The 16,523-nt window shown below is 43.3% G+C and overlaps 1 protein-coding gene, 1 long non-coding RNA gene and 1 other non-coding gene across 6 annotated transcripts in view; all 3 read left to right on the top strand.

Moving 5' to 3' along the window:
* Window positions 1-272: 272 nt before the first annotated feature.
* Window positions 273-6,452, top strand: kif23 (kinesin family member 23). Of its 2 annotated transcripts, none has more exons than XM_085915421.1 (23): window positions 273-407; window positions 632-692; window positions 788-916; window positions 1,047-1,152; window positions 1,237-1,373; window positions 1,445-1,554; window positions 1,638-1,808; window positions 1,917-1,961; window positions 2,446-2,558; window positions 2,779-2,900; window positions 3,000-3,096; window positions 3,165-3,244; window positions 3,317-3,436; window positions 3,507-3,666; window positions 3,743-3,904; window positions 3,984-4,150; window positions 4,227-4,400; window positions 4,481-4,693; window positions 4,809-5,045; window positions 5,130-5,218; window positions 5,327-5,399; window positions 5,661-5,731; window positions 5,815-6,452. In XM_085915421.1, exons 1-23 carry the CDS (start codon window positions 394-396, stop codon window positions 5,828-5,830), a joined length of 2,667 nt encoding a protein of 888 aa, XP_085771547.1. In that variant the 5' UTR covers window positions 273-393; the 3' UTR covers window positions 5,831-6,452. The 2 variants fall into 2 exon arrangements, with proteins under 2 accessions (XP_085771547.1, XP_085771548.1); XM_085915422.1 differs by having other exon boundaries at window positions 274-407; window positions 4,812-5,045; window positions 5,815-6,450.
* Window positions 2,604-2,702, top strand: LOC147055507 (Z30 small nucleolar RNA). The gene has a single exon (XR_015066588.1). It is a non-coding gene; the product is annotated as a Z30 small nucleolar RNA (small nucleolar RNA).
* Window positions 6,453-7,255: 803 nt separating the features above from the next.
* Window positions 7,256-16,523, top strand: part of LOC147055505 (uncharacterized) — a 44,180-nt gene continuing 34,912 nt past the window's right edge. For all 3 annotated transcript variants that reach the window (XR_015066349.1, XR_015066350.1, XR_015066351.1), the window contains exons 1-2: window positions 7,256-7,456; window positions 7,807-7,899. This is a non-coding gene — a long non-coding RNA (uncharacterized LOC147055505). The remainder of the gene's footprint in view (window positions 7,457-7,806; window positions 7,900-16,523) is intronic.

The raw sequence follows: 16,523 nt of genomic DNA, 5'->3' as shown, positions 1-16,523 counted from the left end.
TGAAAACTAATTGAAATTTAATGAGATAAAAAAAAGACGTGACGCAAAAAAAGTGCTGTTGCAGTTTAAACCAATTTGGAACGTTAATGCTCGAAAGCGAGTTGTTTAAATTGTTTCAAATGATTAAATAATAGTTAAACACGTGAATCGATACCACGTTCAAAACGACAAGATTGTAGGGCCTACATTTTTGATGAAAAGCACAGTAATTTTTACCTTTCCTTGGTGACCTGAACGCACCAAGCAAGAATGCAGGAAGCGGAAACACCTGATCTAAAACGACGCTTCTGATTGGCTGCCAACGGCTCATTTTGAAAACGTCCTCTCGTTTGAACAAAGACGAGGGAGCGAGCATAAATCAACAAGAAGGCGAAATAGTGGGTGCGAGACAAAATGACCAGACCAGCGTAAGTTAAAATGACTAAATGTGAAATGGGTTGTCTGTTACCGCAGCGAAACGTGACAATCGTCACGGGCGTGATATTTTTATGATTATGTTTGGACGTTCACCGGTTTTAGTTGCAACATTTAGCCTCAGACCCCCTAGCTTGGGGGGTACCTAGCATGTGACTTTGTTTCCAAACTGCCAAGCAATAATGACGTGAATTTTAATTATATTTTTTTTCTTCAGAAAGGGCAAAACACCCCGGCGACAACCTCCCAAAAAAAGTGGCCAGAAAGAGCCAGTTGGGGTGAGTTTGAAAGCAGAAGTCCAACACTTAAATGTTCGAGATGAACATGCGGTGAACTGTCTTTTATTTTATTTATTTTTTTCTATCCCAATCAGGTTTACTGTCGTGTGCGACCCCTTGGCGGAGAAACCGAAGAATGTTGCATCGAGGTGATCAGCAGCACCACCATCCAACTGCATGCACCCGAAGGCTTCAAAACAAACCGCAATGGAGAATACAAAGAGGTGAATGAATGTTTGGCAAAACAATTTGTGAATGATCAAAGAGCTTACTTCCAAGCCATCTTCATATGACAAAACTCCTTTGGAATAAAATGTTTGACAATCCTTTTTTTTTTTTTTTTTTTTTTCACAGACACAATACTCCTTCAAAAAAGTCTTTGGAGTGTTGGTGTCTCAAGTGGAGCTTTTTGAGAGTGTTGCCAAGCCTCTCGTTGATGACCTCATCCATGGAAGAAATGGTAAGGCTTTGTTCAGAGTCTTCATATCGTTGCTGTTGCCTCTACCTCCATTTTATCCCATTGTGTGTCTCTCGTTCATCGCAGGACTCCTCTTTACATATGGCGTGACGGGAAGTGGGAAGACGTTTACCATGACTGGCTCTCAGGGCCTCGGTGGACTTCTGCCTCGCTCTCTTGACATGCTCTTCAACAGCATCGGGTCTTTCCAGGCCAAAAGATATGTAAGGCCTGCACTGAACGTTTTTTTAGTTCACACATCTTTGACCTAATGTTACATAATCTGATTTTGCAGGTCTTTAAATCAGATGATAAAAATGGCATCGAGGTCCAGAATGAAGTCGATGCCCTGTTGGAGAGACAAAGGCGTGAAAATGTTTGTCCTCCCAAAACTGCCTCATCTAGGTTGGCCCAAGTCCCGTCCATGAACACAAAACCCGCTTCTATGTAACTGATGTTTAAGCGGGAATTGTCTACTTGCACTTTAGGCAGAAGGTGGATCCCGAAATCGCTGACATGATTAAGTCGGCCGAGGCGTGCAAAGCAGATGACGTGGATGAGGACAGCAGCTACAGCGTTTTTGTGTCCTACATTGAAATCTACAACAACTACATCTATGATCTCCTCGATGAAAACCAGGAGGATACATTTAGGCCCAAGTGAGTTCCAAGAAATCAAATGTTTGGATCGACTCAAAAACGACCCTTCAGATGCACATTCAGATAGTTACACTCACTAGCTGAATGTCAAATTGTATTTTCTTCTAGGTGGAATGGTGGAGGCACACCTCTGCGTCAGAACACTGACTTTACGTATGTGACCAGTGAAAAAATAGTAACTTAATACTTTAAGATTGTATTAAGTTTTCCATAACAATTGGCGTTCCAGCTGTTCTTTAGGATGCTCCTCAAAAAGTTGCCATTGCTGGGTACAGCTACACAGATACTAAAGTTAGCAAAATGAAATATTTGTTTCTGTAAAAAAAAAAAAAAGAGCATCAGTGAAAGCCAAGCATGTTATGTTTTCCGTATGCGCAAGTTCTGATACAGATCTGGTGTGTTTTGTGGCAGCAGACCCAGAGGCATTGGCAAAACAATTGCATGCAGTCAGAACATCTCTACCGATGGCATTCTGTCCGGCTACTGCTTGTTGTCTGTCATGGCAGAGCTCCAGTCCTTTTTTTTTTTTTCCGCCTTGCCCCATCTGCCGTATCCCCCTAAACTCAACAAAACAAGCAATCTGATATGTTTTGATACTAACACTGCCCCCTTTCTTTTTTCTTTCTTGTGACTATAGAGCACCCCAGTCTAAAATTCTCAGAGAGGACCAGAACCATAACATGTATGTTGCCGGTTGCATGGAGGTTGAAGTCAAATCTGCTGAGGAGGCCTTTCAAGTGTTTTGGAAAGGTGAGTGATGTAGGTTTTCAAGGAAGGAGACAAGAACATAAGCATCTGCTGTGATGGACCAAGACTTATCTGACTTGGTATTGTTGCCCGACTGGATGACTCTGACCAAGAAATGACCTCCATTTTAATCTTCTCTCTGAGCAAACTACGCAAGAGTTCCAGTATCGATTTTTCAAGAGGTTATCTCTGGTAGAGTACATTGATAATCTTTTGGCTCTAGGTCAGAAGAGGAGGAAGGTGGCCAACACCCGGCTCAACCGCGAGTCCAGTCGCTCCCACAGTGTGTTCACAATCAAACTGGCGCAGGCTCCTCTGGACGCAGATGGCGACAGCATCCTTCAGGTTAGTTGGGGGGGGGGGGGGGCAAAGCGACATTCATTGACGCCAGACTAGACCCTCTTGACATTTTTTTTTTTTTTTTTTAAATTTTTGAATGAGAAGAACCAAGTGGCTGTCAGTCAGCTGTGTCTGGTGGACTTGGCAGGAAGCGAGCGAACAGGAAGGACGGGGGCCGAGGGCACTCGCGTACGTGAAGCAGGTAGGATCGTCACAGATTTGACTTTGCGCTCACCTAGGATGCCTCTAAGGCCACGTGTTGCTTTGCAGGAAACATCAATCAGTCTCTACTGACTCTGCGCACGTGTATCGAGGTCCTGCGAGAAAACCAGATGTGCGGTACAAACAGGGTGCGTGTTCACTGGAAGCATTTTCCTGTCCCACTATTGTCCACAATTTGATTGAATGCTTTTGTGCACTAGATGGTTCCCTACAGAGACTCCAAGGTCACCCATTTATTCAAAAACTATTTTGACGGAGAAGGGAAAGTCAAGATGGTTGTCTGCGTCAACCCAAAGGCCGATGACTACGAAGAAACCTTGGTCAGCTCCGCGTTTGCTCGAAGCCTCCGTTTTTGCGTTTGTCTAACATAGTTTTCTCTACATTGTCCAGCTGGTGATGCGCTTTGCGGAAATGACGCAGGAAGTGGAAGTGGCTCGGCCACTGGACCGACCCATCTACGGCTTCACGCCGGGCCGGCGTAATCGAAACCAGGCTTTCAAAGAGGAGCTATCTCGCAAGTTGGAGGAGCGTGGTGGTCCAGTAGACACAGGTAGTGTCTGTTGTGTACAGGAAAAAAAGGGGAAAAAAAAGAGTCTAGTTTGTCATTATCTTGTGTTTCCTCACAGACATGACTTCAGTTTTGAACTTGGCGACGCACAGCCTCCCTCCTATCCCCTCCATTGAGGTTACGGACGCTCACGATGACATCACCCTGCCGAGGCTGATCGAGGCGCTGCAGAACAGACACCGAATCAGACGGGCCATGTTGGAAGACTACAACAAAGCAGGTGCCTGTTGGTTGATCTCATCCCCCCCGCTTGTCTTGAATCCAGAACCTTCTAGGCTTACTTCTTTTTTGTCTTTTAGCCAGCAGGATGACATCCCTTCTGCAGCAGCTTGATGGCAATATTAACTCCAAAGAGAATTACATGCAGGAACAGAACAGCAAGCTTTTGGAGAAGGACAAGATCATCCAAAACAATACGGCTGAAATTGAGCGCTTGGAGAAAAAAGCAAAGATGCTTGAGCATAAGGTGCGCGCGCTTGTGTCCAAAGCTCGAGCCCTTCACAGCTGGTTTCTCCAAATGAGCAGCTCATCCCCGTTTGCAGATTGACATCCTTCAGAAAACGACCAAAATCTACGAGGACGACAAGCGTTCCCTGCAGCACGAGTTGGAAACGAGAGCGCAAAGGCTGCAGAGGGAGCTGTCCGAGAAGAGACGCATGGAGCAGCGCATGCATGGGGCTGTCACCGACACGCAGCACAAGTGGGAGAAAGAATGCGTGAGTTTCTCCGCTATATGTGGCCAAAGAAGAAGAAGATAATGTGATGTATGACGTGGCACTTGCGTCTGGCCACGCAGGAAAGACGTGTGAACGCCATGCAGCACGAGATGCAGAACAAACTGTGGGTGAAAGACGAGAAGCTAAAGCAGCTGAAGGCCATCGTGACGGAGGGCAAGACGCCGAGTCACCCCGATCCGACGCCCCGTCAGACACAACCCAAGCCGCCGCCGCCCCCCAGGGAAGAACGAGCCCCACTGCCTGCAAAAAGATCCGCCTCGCCTTCACCGACGGTACCGTGGGCTTGACATTGTGTCTAAATATGCTCAAGTGAATTTGTTTTCACAATTTGGTGTGTGTGCCCATGTTGTCTATTCATTTGTGACTCCTCCTCGTGTGTGCTCAAAGCAGACGTCGACGCCAGTCCGGCCCCTGCACCGGCGCTCCCGCTCAGCAGGTGGAGAAAAGTGGGTGGACCACAAGCCTTCCTCCAGTTTGGACTTGGGAACGGTGCTGCAGCCCATCATTCCCAACGCCATCAAAGTGTCCGCGCCCAATGAGAAGGTGCTGTCCAAGTGCGACAGATACGTGTTGACGCACCAGGAAATTGCCTCTGATGGCGAAATTCAGACCCAGCTTATTAAGGTGAGCTCGCTTGAAGAGTCGTGGAGCATCACTGAGGGACTACATCGGCCACTAGCTCATTGTTCATGTTTTTGCACATTCCAGGGGGATGTGATGAAGACCAGAGGAGGAGGACAAGCTGTCCAGTTTACTGACATCGAGACATTGAAACAGCAGCTCACTAACATCGAATGGTATTTACCCTTTCTGTAATTCACCACTGAGGTTGCAGACTCTGTCAACAATCGTATTGTTGTTGTTTTTTTTTTTTATATACAACTTGTATGTTTTTGTGTCCCAAGCCGCAAAAGAAAGTCTTCAGAAGGGGATGGCGGCAACCAAAAAGGTGGATCTTTGGCCGATGTGGAGAACAGGGTAAGATGATTGTCATCAGAAAACTGGAACGGATGAAAATGTAGACAAAACAGAACGATGTCCAAACTGCTTGGTCGCATTGCTAAAGTAATGCAACTATTTGACTGTTGAAACATTTGTCAACCGAGCCCTGCAGGGAAATATGTTCAGGCTTCTGTCTAAGGTGTAATATTTGTTTTTGCCGTATTGGCAGTCCTATTAAAATGATCAATGAAGAGGTTTTATTGTACTAGTGGGTTTCAAATAGTGATTTCTCTACAGTGCGCCGTAGCAATGGAGATGAAGGCTGGCTCCAAGATGGGACCTGGCGTTGAGCATCATTGCATCACCAAGTAAGATGCTAATGTGTTTGACTCGTATCATCTTGTAAAACATGGCCACGGGACTAATTTAATAAATCGATTTGATTTTACAGGCGCAGAAAACCATGAACGCAGAAAGCGGTTCCACTAAGTATCACTCCATTTTGGGCTCATCTTTTTGTGCAATACTTCCAAAGCTGTTTTTTTTTTTGTATCGTTGCTGATATTTAACATTAATCACTTCTGTGTTATGCAAGTGTACACTTCCAAAGCTGTTCATAAAAGATTTCAGGTTTTGTAGGACCAGCAGAATTTGTGGTATCTGCCAGTTTTGCATGGTGTGCATTGTGTGTGTATCCTCTTTATAGTTTTTGTACTGTATTCTAAAGTTTATAAAGTATTTTTTTTTTTTCTTCCTGGAGTAATTTCCTGTTGTCCTGTACTCAGGAATAAAATTCCCTTGCACCAGGTTGATTTGTGTGGCTGAGTGCAGTACAATAAATAAGCACTGGGTGGCAGCACAGGACAATAGTTAAATATCGACAGGGCTCGGAGAAGGTTCATCCGCTTCACTGTTGGCTGCTGACTGTTATCAATTTGGACAACTTTACAAACATTGCAAAAGAAGGAGTTGCAAAATATTAATTGCAATCATATGAAATTTTATATGTACGTGTTTCTGCTGAAGTGACAAGTATTTGTTCTGACAATACAAATGGATCTGTAGGAACAAAATAATTTCGCCCCCCCCCCCCCCAGCTGAGTTGAAATTGCAAACTGCACTTTTCTGAAATCCAAATAAATGTGAGCACGCATTTCCCGTCTCCACAAAGCTGAGCCCATCAGAGACAGTTGAAACCTCATCTGGCTGAGTTTCAATTGGAAAGCGCTGAAGAGTGACTAACATGGAGCCTCTTGGAGAAGGTCAAGAGCCCGGAGCAACCAGCGGCCATTAAATTCACTCCAAGTGCTTTGCTTTTTGACCAGGCTTGCACCGCACTATTATGGTGTGCAAACCCTCAACGCCAAGTGGCACAAGCATCATAGACATGTTATTACGTTTGAGCCTCTAATCAACATTACAGCTTTTAAAAGAGACTCTTGAGAAGGTGAGAGCTGCATCCGGCGGTCTGCATTGAGCATACGCTGTCGGTTGTGAAACATTTGACAAATGTTAATAATCTACTCAATTATAGCAACGTGGGAGGTAGTAACAGCAACCTACTCTTTTTTTTTTTCATCCATTTTCAGACAATTACAGTTATTTGAATCGGATTTTTTAAAAACTCCAAATACTGCCTTAATTAAAAAAAACATTAAAATTCAGGAGCGTAGAAGGTGTTGCAATATAATATCTCAACGGCATTATTCTCGAAGCGCCAAGAATGACTCAATATTAACGCAAATTTCCTTTCACGCCGATATATTTTTAACGCATAACTTGTTCATATCCCAGCAGTGATAGTGCTGTTTCTGCAGTGTGCGTCTTTGCCTCTAGGGGCAGTGTGGTGCATGACATGCAGATAACTCTCTTGGAGTACGGTAATTAAATGTTGACGCCGACACCTGCCTCGGCAGCCATTATGCGCAAGGTAGAACACATTGTCGGAGTAAATAAAATGTTTGAATACTCGGAGCGAAATTAAGGCACTAGTGAGTGAACGAACTAATAATTTGGCCGTTTTTGTCCATGGAAGGCGAGTTTTGACACCATGAAAAAGAAAAACGAGTAATACTACGAGAATACTTACGAAGGTAAGCACGACGTTGCAAAGTCAGTGGGGGAGATAAAAAAATTGTTAAAATCATTATTGCTGAGCTTGAATTTGAAATTAAAATAAAAAAATAAATATATTCACATAAGGTAAGCAAAGTTTTAGAAACATGAAATAAATTGTACATTTAAATAGAAAATGTGGGATTGCTGTGACTAATAAACATTTCAATCGATGAACCCTCCCTATTATATACAGTATGCTGTTTATTGTTGTACGCCAATGTAAGTATACAGTTTGAAAATGAACACAGCTTAAATAAATGAATATAAAGTAACAGTATTTAAATGGTCTGGTTATACCAACTAATGTTATGTATCGCTATTTCAGCATGTGGCCTTCTTTTGCCACAACAACGATTTACTGAAAGCAAAAAGAACAAACAATCAGGATTCTACCCTCGGTGACAGGATTCAAATTAAGGTAAGCCATTATTCACTTCTCATTATAAATGAACAGTTGGACAATTCATCCAACCACAATTCATTTGCTGCTGTCAACACTGTCATTTTGGAAATTCATTTTGCGACAGTTTATTTTTCGGGGTACGAGGCTGCAAGAAACTAGTGACCGAAATAGGATGAGGCAGTGAATAGTTTGAATATTCATGTTCAGCTGTTACCTCAACTTGAAGAACTAAATTTAGCTATCAAGTGCCTTCATAAATATTATTTTACCAACCTCGTGGATCCTAATTTAAAAGGACTTGCTAGAGCAAAAACCTCAACCACAACCACACTAGAATTCACAATGACACTTTTCATCAGTGGCATAGATAAGAAACCGCCGTCAGTGAAAGTCAATTAGTGGCAAGCGTGCAAATAGCGCGTGAGAGACGAGCGTTGCTTGAGCGGGCTTTCTCCATCCTCGCATGTCAAAACTGTGGATGCCTTCCAGCCGAATATTCTACAAAAGATATGAGACTACAGATGAGGGCTGACAGACAGTTAATTGTCATTCAGGCTGTCTGCAAACGTCTGGAAAATTCTTCCTCTTTCCGCTTGCTCACCTCACGCTCCTTTGCAAAATAAAAATCTCTCTTCCTGTTGTTTACAGTCACAAACGTTAAAAGCATGTCATGCTATTTCATTAACACAACTGGAAACTGGTTTAAATGTGTCATGTCTGTTTAGCGGTATGCCACTGATATTTTTAAAAATGTTTCCTGTATTATTGGAAATTTGGATGGTATTTCGGCAATGTTTCAATGTTGTTTTGGCCCACAGTGGATTCAAATGGAAAACTATCTGATCTGCTCCTTAATTATGTTCTGGGTAAGTGGACCTCTGAATAAAACAATGAGTAGTTTCCTATTGAAAATATTGGAAGCCATTATCACAAAGTACCAAATTTAGCTGAATACCCGGCCCGCCCCTTTGCCCTCTTTGTTCTCGGCATTCGACTAAGTGCTTGCAGTTGTCAGCCCAGTGTACACTGGCTGCACTTGTAGCTGGCGGTGTCCTTCCTGTGGTGACAGTATGCCATGACGGATTTCCGTTGACTCACTTTCATTGTAACCGCAATGGAGAAGGAGGAAAAAAGAGAAGAAGAAAAAAAAGATCACAAGTGCTTGATGTCATCCAGTTAAAGCTGTGGCTTTGCGTGCAGTTGGCAGATGATTTAAGCAGTACTGAAAGGAGTTTGCTGACGAAACGCGGCGGGGTAGGGGGGTGGGGGGGTCTGCACTGCACTCACGCTTGTACAAAGCGGCCCAATGGATGATGACTAAATAACGTCTACTTTGAATATGACAGGGGTTGACTTTCTCACATCCCTCAAAGCAACAAAAGACTGAATAAGCGTGATTAACAAAAAGCATATGCAGGGGATATTAAAATAAAAGTCTACTTAGTACCCACTGGGCCTGTTGGAATTCCAGATTTCAGACTATTATAAGAACCTGAAAAAAAAGATAATGTCAGGAAACTTGTAGACTAAAACAGAAATACTTTATTTGGAGTTAATTGAAGTGACATGACTTTAAATGTGATTAATTCATCCCACTTACAAGAGGGTGTGTACACTTCTGCAAGCACATCATCCCAATTTACTTTTACCAAACCGTATTATCTGCGCCGTGTGTCAGTCGGGCCCATGCTCGCTTTTTAAACACACACGAGTGGCTCATCTTTTTAAAATAAAGTCTTCCACACGGCCGCTCTTATCCACCATTTTGCACATTGCGCTTGCAATTGGTGGTCAATTATAGGCGCCGCATTAACGAGTTGTTACTTAATTCATTAGGCACGGCCAAGTTGTTCCCTCTAATAAGGCGGCACCTTTTATCGCACAAGAGCAGGTATGCGTTGAACGGCTGCGATTAAAGCAACCACGTGCGCGGCAGAGATTAGAATTCTGGCAAACGGGACCGGAGCAAAAAAAAAAAACACAGAAAACCTACTGCGGGGTGTCGCGGAATTCACAAAGCATGTTGTTTTCACGCTGTGTTTATCCACTTGATTAATGCCCATTGAACGTTCGCATTCGAACATCACCCGAGGAGCACCCCGGATAGCAACGGCAAAGCGCGTGGCGTGAAAAGCGGATCGGGCTTCCGGTGAGGTCAATTTAAGCAAACACCGGGACAGCTGGCAGAGAAATTGTGATTGATGGTCTCGGTGTGAGACGGGAACAGGTTCGTTCGGTAGGGGAACGCCATCCAATTCGCTTTTCTCTCTTATGTTTAATCACCTCCACTCACCGGCCCCAAAAAATGCTCATGCAGCCAAATCACAGATGGCGTGTTTTGGCTATTTCTTTGACGTGAGCTCGAACCAGACGGGCCGCCGGCGTGATCAATACGCACATCAAGATGACTGAATCCTTTGAAGCGTGTTTGTAGAGCTGGATTTGCTGAGCTAACACGGTCCACGCAGAACCCCCTTCGAATAAGCTTGTTTGGCGAGCATCCTCTGTTTGAATAGGAACTATTCAAATGGAGAACAGACAACGCCCCTTCTCTCCCCTCTTTCTTTCTCCATATAAGCAGACAAACATGTCCGCCCTGCCAGTTCCTCATTTTCATCTCGCTCTCCTTTGTTCACTTGACTTCTGCATGCTTGATTACTCGCCACCTCAAATATCTAACATCAAATTGACCGTAACATTGTGGAAGCGCTGTAATGCCAAGATTCTACCCAGAGAACTTCAACTTGACACTTGCTGGAAGACAAGTGGAGTTGTATAGATACTACGTCTTGCAACGCTGTCCTTCAGGACAGGACAGGACAAAACATTTTAGCTGAAATGTTTTTGAAAAGGTCAACGTGATGGCTTTTGTGTAATCATGCAAACAGAAACAAAGACACTTTGCTGGAAAGTCAAATTCCGACTTGCTCTCAAACACAAAATAAAGCTAGCTAGCTAGCTAAATAAATAAATGCATACATAAATAAATAAATAGCTAAAATGACTAGCTATAATAGCTAAATAAAAAATACATACATACATAGCTATTTATTATTTATTGATATCAATATTTATTTATTTACGATGGGTGGTAAACAAAGCAAAATTAAAAGTTGAAGACGCTGCGTTGTACAGCGACAACTAATGCAAATAAATCCGATCAATCTGACTGGACGTACAATACGCGCATTGGCCGATGCCGCGCCATTGTTGCTTGTCTTATTTTTACATAAAGGCTTTCAGAAACAATAATTGTTTTGAAAAACATGCAAATCTTTTGGCTTTGAAGAGTTACTGATTATAGAATCTTTGACTAAATAAATGAGGTCGTTGGCCTTCCCAGTCAGTTGAGGCTTATTTGAAAGTAAAATGTGGCAAAATGCTGACATCTCTTTTGACATCCCTCCCAACACTCCATTTGCATCCCCGTCTGTACGTCTCTGCCTCTTTTCTGTTTACACTCTGCTCGGCTCATTTAACTTCCACCACCCGGTGAATACATAACCCAGGGCCATTCAAAACATCCCGTTGGGAGAAAACGAAAGCACGTAAGCATGCAAAGGCCGCTGCGCTGGCACCAGCCTTCGGGTGCGCCTCCTCGGTGCGCTTTTCAAATGTGCTCGTTTGCTGCCTCGGAGGGCTCCGCTCAACGAGCTGCATCGCTTGGACGCACTTACACGGCTTCCATCGCTTTGTTAAATCTCGTGCGCAATTCATGATACGCGTTACTAACTGTTAAAGGTTCGGTGTGGCCTTTCAAAAAAAAAAGTCTGTTTCCGTGAAGCCCTTTGAGACTGCTTGTGATTTAGTGCTATACAAATAAACTTGACTTGACTTGACTTGGCTAACAAGCTTTGCGCTCAACTCTGCATTTAATTCTGTTTTTAGCTGCGCATGCCAAAAACATTTCCCATGAAGTAGCTGTTAGCTTGGAAGGCGACGTTGTATTAGACGTTTATGTTTTCAAATGAGGAAGCTGGGGCCTTTAAAAACGGCCCAGCGGAGGAGCTAAGCTCGCATACGCAGCCTATAAAATCTGACGAGTGTCGACGGCGGGCAAACTAACTGCGGGCACAATTAACGGCCAGAAAGGAAAAGAAGCTTTTGCTCGTAAATTTGCAAGTAATATCGTAAAACCCTGTTTGTCTTTTTCCCCTCCAAGAACTAAATATGCAAAAATGAGCATTCTGTTTGTGTGTTTTACGTTTGGCTCGGGCAGTTAACGTCGTAGCTGTTGTAAGATATGAATTTCATACACACCGAGATTAACGATGCACACTTTTGCTGCACTTTTCTTTTTACTGCGGCCATGCAAACCACAAAATCCCTAAGCCGGTTTTACGGTCTCTGTGAACCTGTTTTTGTTGACAGTCAAATCAGTCAGTAAGTTAACACGGACCAATTAATCAGGGGGCCGACTTTGGTGTCTCCAGGTTAAGACGTTGCTGTGCATTTAATAGTCAGGTTTTAATCAGGTTGTGGCAATATTTATTTTAAGTGTGCATGGAAGCGTAGTGGCCGACCGAGTGTCCCTGCGCTCTGCTTCCCATTAGCGCCTCATCCTCAGCCTGGGTAGCTCTACGGCTGTTATCTCAATGATGTTCTAATTCTAGCCAAACACTTCTGTGTTTGACTCAATAGAGGCAGTGTAAGTCAGCAGAGTCAATATTAGCAGAGCACACAGGATTGGTGTGAGGTAAAAACGTCTGTGTTTGTGTGTGCGTGTGTGTGAGAGAAAAAGAGAGTGAATAGGTGATTAAGGGTACCTGCCCCACTAACGTAAATAAAGATAATAAAAAAAGGAAGCAAGCCGTTTCCTGCTTACGTTTGCCTCGCTTGTTTCCTTTTGAGTCTGCCGCCATTTTTTTTTATCGCCTCTTTCTTTCTTTTTTTTTTTTAAATATTCATCATGAAGAAGTTATTGTTGGTTCTTGGAGTTCCTGCGGTCACTGCTGGCGCTCTTTCAGCCGAGCCGAGGCTTGCCGACGGTGAACAGCTCAACGTTTGATGTCGAATGTTTTTCTCGTGATGGATGGTGATAATTAGTTTGTGGGCGTTTAGTTTGGTTTTGTCAAGACTGCAAAAATACACTCGAATAAGAGCTACATGAAAATCTTTGTCTTTACAAGTATAGTAATGCTCTTTGCCATACATCCGTTGTAGCTATTGTTTGGTGCGCTAAAAGTCGACACACCCCTGTTCAAATACCTTTTTTTTTTTTTTAACGAGATGATTCACATGACTTTTCTACCATTAATATGACATATAACCTGAGCTTTACACAAATATTCTACAGGGCAATTAATACCACCAACATTATGTGGTTGCACAAGTGTGCACACCCTCTTGTAACTGGGGATGTGGCTCTGTTGAGAGTTAGCCAATCAAAGTCAACATCAAGGAACTCTAAATAAAGTTCATCCCTCCATCGCTCAGCTCCCTCCCGCAGCAGCAACGGGAGCACACAGTCCCGTTCCACTCAGCCCGAGGCCTTGTTAGCGGTAATAAACCGTGTAAACAAAGCGCGGCGGCGTATTTTAAGGTCATGGCAAACAGCAGCAATAACCTCACAGTCAGCACAAAGTCGTCTCCCTGATGTGGCGGCGCAATCTCCCTATTTAAATCTGCTGACACGCGGAAACGGCAACATGAGCTAATGCACTACTTAAAGAGCATAATCGTTCTTTCCCTTCCTGTTAATGAATGCTAATTAGGAGTCTGGAGCAGTTTCTGGCATGTGCTGGCTGGCCCTCTAATGTGCCGTATTGTTCTCCTCGCTTCAGCTCAGCACTAATGCTGCTGTGCCAGCTATTAAAGTCAGATAAGCCATCCATCTTTAACATTGCCAGCCAAAGCGACGCTAATAGCTCAGCCATTAAATTGTTCATTTCCATGGCTTCCGTTTTTGTCCTTTTAGTTGTCTCCGTGCACACGTGAGCCGACTCGGCACACGATTGCTTTGACGTGTATTTCTGGAAATAAATAACAAGATGTCCGTCGTGTCAAGCTCTAAAAGGTTTTCAGGTGTGACTCTTAAATGGGGGAGACATAATAATGTGATGTAACGCGTGAAATGACTCGCTAGTAATAAGGTTAATCACATCCACACTTTTAACGAGCAGTAGGGGCCATATTAGCGGCCATATTATTCCCATTCTGGAGTCATGTTGATTTTACTATTGATTTTAAGATCTGGCACTTATTCACAAGGCAATTTAGTCTACGTAGGCCACTGAGAATTGGCAGCCAAGAAAAGGAAGACAGAAATGAGGCATTTCCACAAGCTCTTAATTTTAATGCGAAGCCGTGAAGTGCAAATCATAACTCAGTTGTCAGTACCAGGAAATTATAGGTTCAAAAAAAAAGTCAGTTTCTGCAAAAAAATAAAAACAGCAAATGTAGGACTGCAACGTCAAGGAAAATAACTTTTCATTCTGTGTCTGTTGAATGATGAATAAGTTGCCATCAGAGTGAGAGAGTAAATCCAACAAGGTGATATTTGTCATCTTCCCACAGAGTGTTTTGTTTATAGAGCGTGTATGACTAATGGGGCTTGTGGTTGACCAGGCCCGTCCCGCTGGGTGGTAGCGCAACACGTGAAGAGTCAACTTGCGGGACTTTATTAGTCTACTCTTCATCATGTTTCATTCCACTTGGCAAAAAGCAAGCGTTGCCATTTCTGCGCCGGCCGGCAAACGCTGATGGATTAAACAGAACTCGCCGTTGTTTACGTTTGAGAACTCGTCCGCTAATAGACCTTTCGCTGCTGTATTTACAAAATATACGAGGCAATTGCGGGTGATCGATGGTGTAGGCGGCGACAATTGCTTTGGCAACCAAATCGGACAGCGTTGCTGTTTCAAGGCTAATTGAGAATATTTAAAAATACTTTGGCTTTGGAACGGTTGTAGAGCGTATTAGACTATCCAACTAAAACGTAGTTTAGCCATCATCAGAAACATAATTAGGAGATTTGCAGTGAAGAATGAATCATGGTCAAACTGACATCATTTAAATTCAAACACAAAACAAAAAAAATTCCCACACTCCCTGTACAAGGAAATGCAAGAACACGCAATCTGTGAGAATTTCCAGACAGTTGACAATATAGCATGTTGTAGCATGAAAATATGTTTTGATAAAACTTCTCTCAGCGAGACTATTAAAGCTTACCGTCTTTCATGTTTCATTCTTTTGGAATGCCATGTGTATTAAAGACAAGTCTCAGCAAGAAATACTCACAATCACATGCTGGTGGTGTGACTTTTTGCAGTTTGCGTAACACAATGTCAACATACAAGTGGAGAGTCGGCGCCACATTCATTGCTTACTTGTAAAGAACCCGGCCCGAGATCTCACACATATTCTGACGCGACTGCGTCAACGACGACGAGCTTCCGTGTCGGTGTTATTTTTACAAAGTGCCAACGTAGTCAAGCACGCTCCCAATGAAAACGTGCACCATCGTGCTTTTCCTAGATGAACCCCCACTACCACGTGATATTTATGTAAATGTACTCAGAGAGATGTGAATCTTAATTATCGGGATTCCCCCTCAAAGCACCTCCGTGAATTTGATATATAAGTTAAATTGATAAGATTCAAATCCAGAGTAAAAATGTGAAATATGTCAAATAACCGCCACATAACTTGGCAACTTCACTCGTGTGTGAAGTAACCTAATATGTCGACTTGTACAAACGCCCAAAGGTATGCTTTCAAATCTGGATATATCACCCGGCTACTTTTAAGTTCATTACCCTCCACCGAATTAAAATAATTCTAGTATGTACCTGACACCTTGGGCCAAATACCAAAGAACTAGTATTTGCAAAACCTTTTAAAAGATCAAGACATGTAGCAACAGCCCCAACCAACCAACCAACCAACCAACCAGTTTCACAAACAAACCAGACAGACGATTGTCGTACTGTTAAAGGTTTTGATGTTTAGGAAACGAGTTCATTTCACAAACAGCATAAACACATCCGGTACGAACTTCAGTCTTTGCTGTTGATTGACAAGCATCCGCCTTCTCTAGCGACCGCTACCAGCTTAGCATGCTATGGAATGCCGCTCAACACAAAAGGCAAAACAGGTCTTAGTGAAGCGCAAACAGCCACGGGGCGGTATGGCGCCACCGCTTCGTATAACAGACTATCATCATTACTATTATTACCACCGGCATTTTAGCTCTCTCAAACGGCTGCCAAAACCTCAGCGTCCTACCAGCTAAGTCATTAGCATGCGATCGTAGGAGGCACTTTCCCACAAGAAACTGCTGCAGGTGTGAGCATTCTTTGGAAGGATGGAAGGAGTGGTCCAATAAAGAGCTACACCTCTGAGGCTGGATGTTTCTTAGATAAGGATTACACAATACAAAGGCCTTCCCTTCTCCTGCAACTCGCAAATAGCAGGCGTGCTGTTCTTGATCTGACCTCTGACAAGGATAATCCAGAAGCTTGTTACACCTATTTAAAACGTAATTGCTCGCTGTCACAGAACAGGAATCTTTCCTCCCTTTTTTTATTTTTTTACAAGAGCCAACAACATCAATCTTCTTTGCGGAGTAGCTCATCAACCTAAAAGGGTGGATAAGTAATCTGGCAGATGAAAGATAGGAGGAAACCCTTGTGAGC

This window comes from Syngnathus leptorhynchus, chromosome 6, assembly GCF_054491065.1.
Source record: "Syngnathus leptorhynchus isolate UIUO chromosome 6, UIUO_Slep, whole genome shotgun sequence".
NCBI classification, from domain to species: domain Eukaryota; kingdom Metazoa; phylum Chordata; class Actinopteri; order Syngnathiformes; family Syngnathidae; genus Syngnathus; species Syngnathus leptorhynchus.
This window is presented reverse-complemented; position numbering and strand designations above follow the sequence as displayed.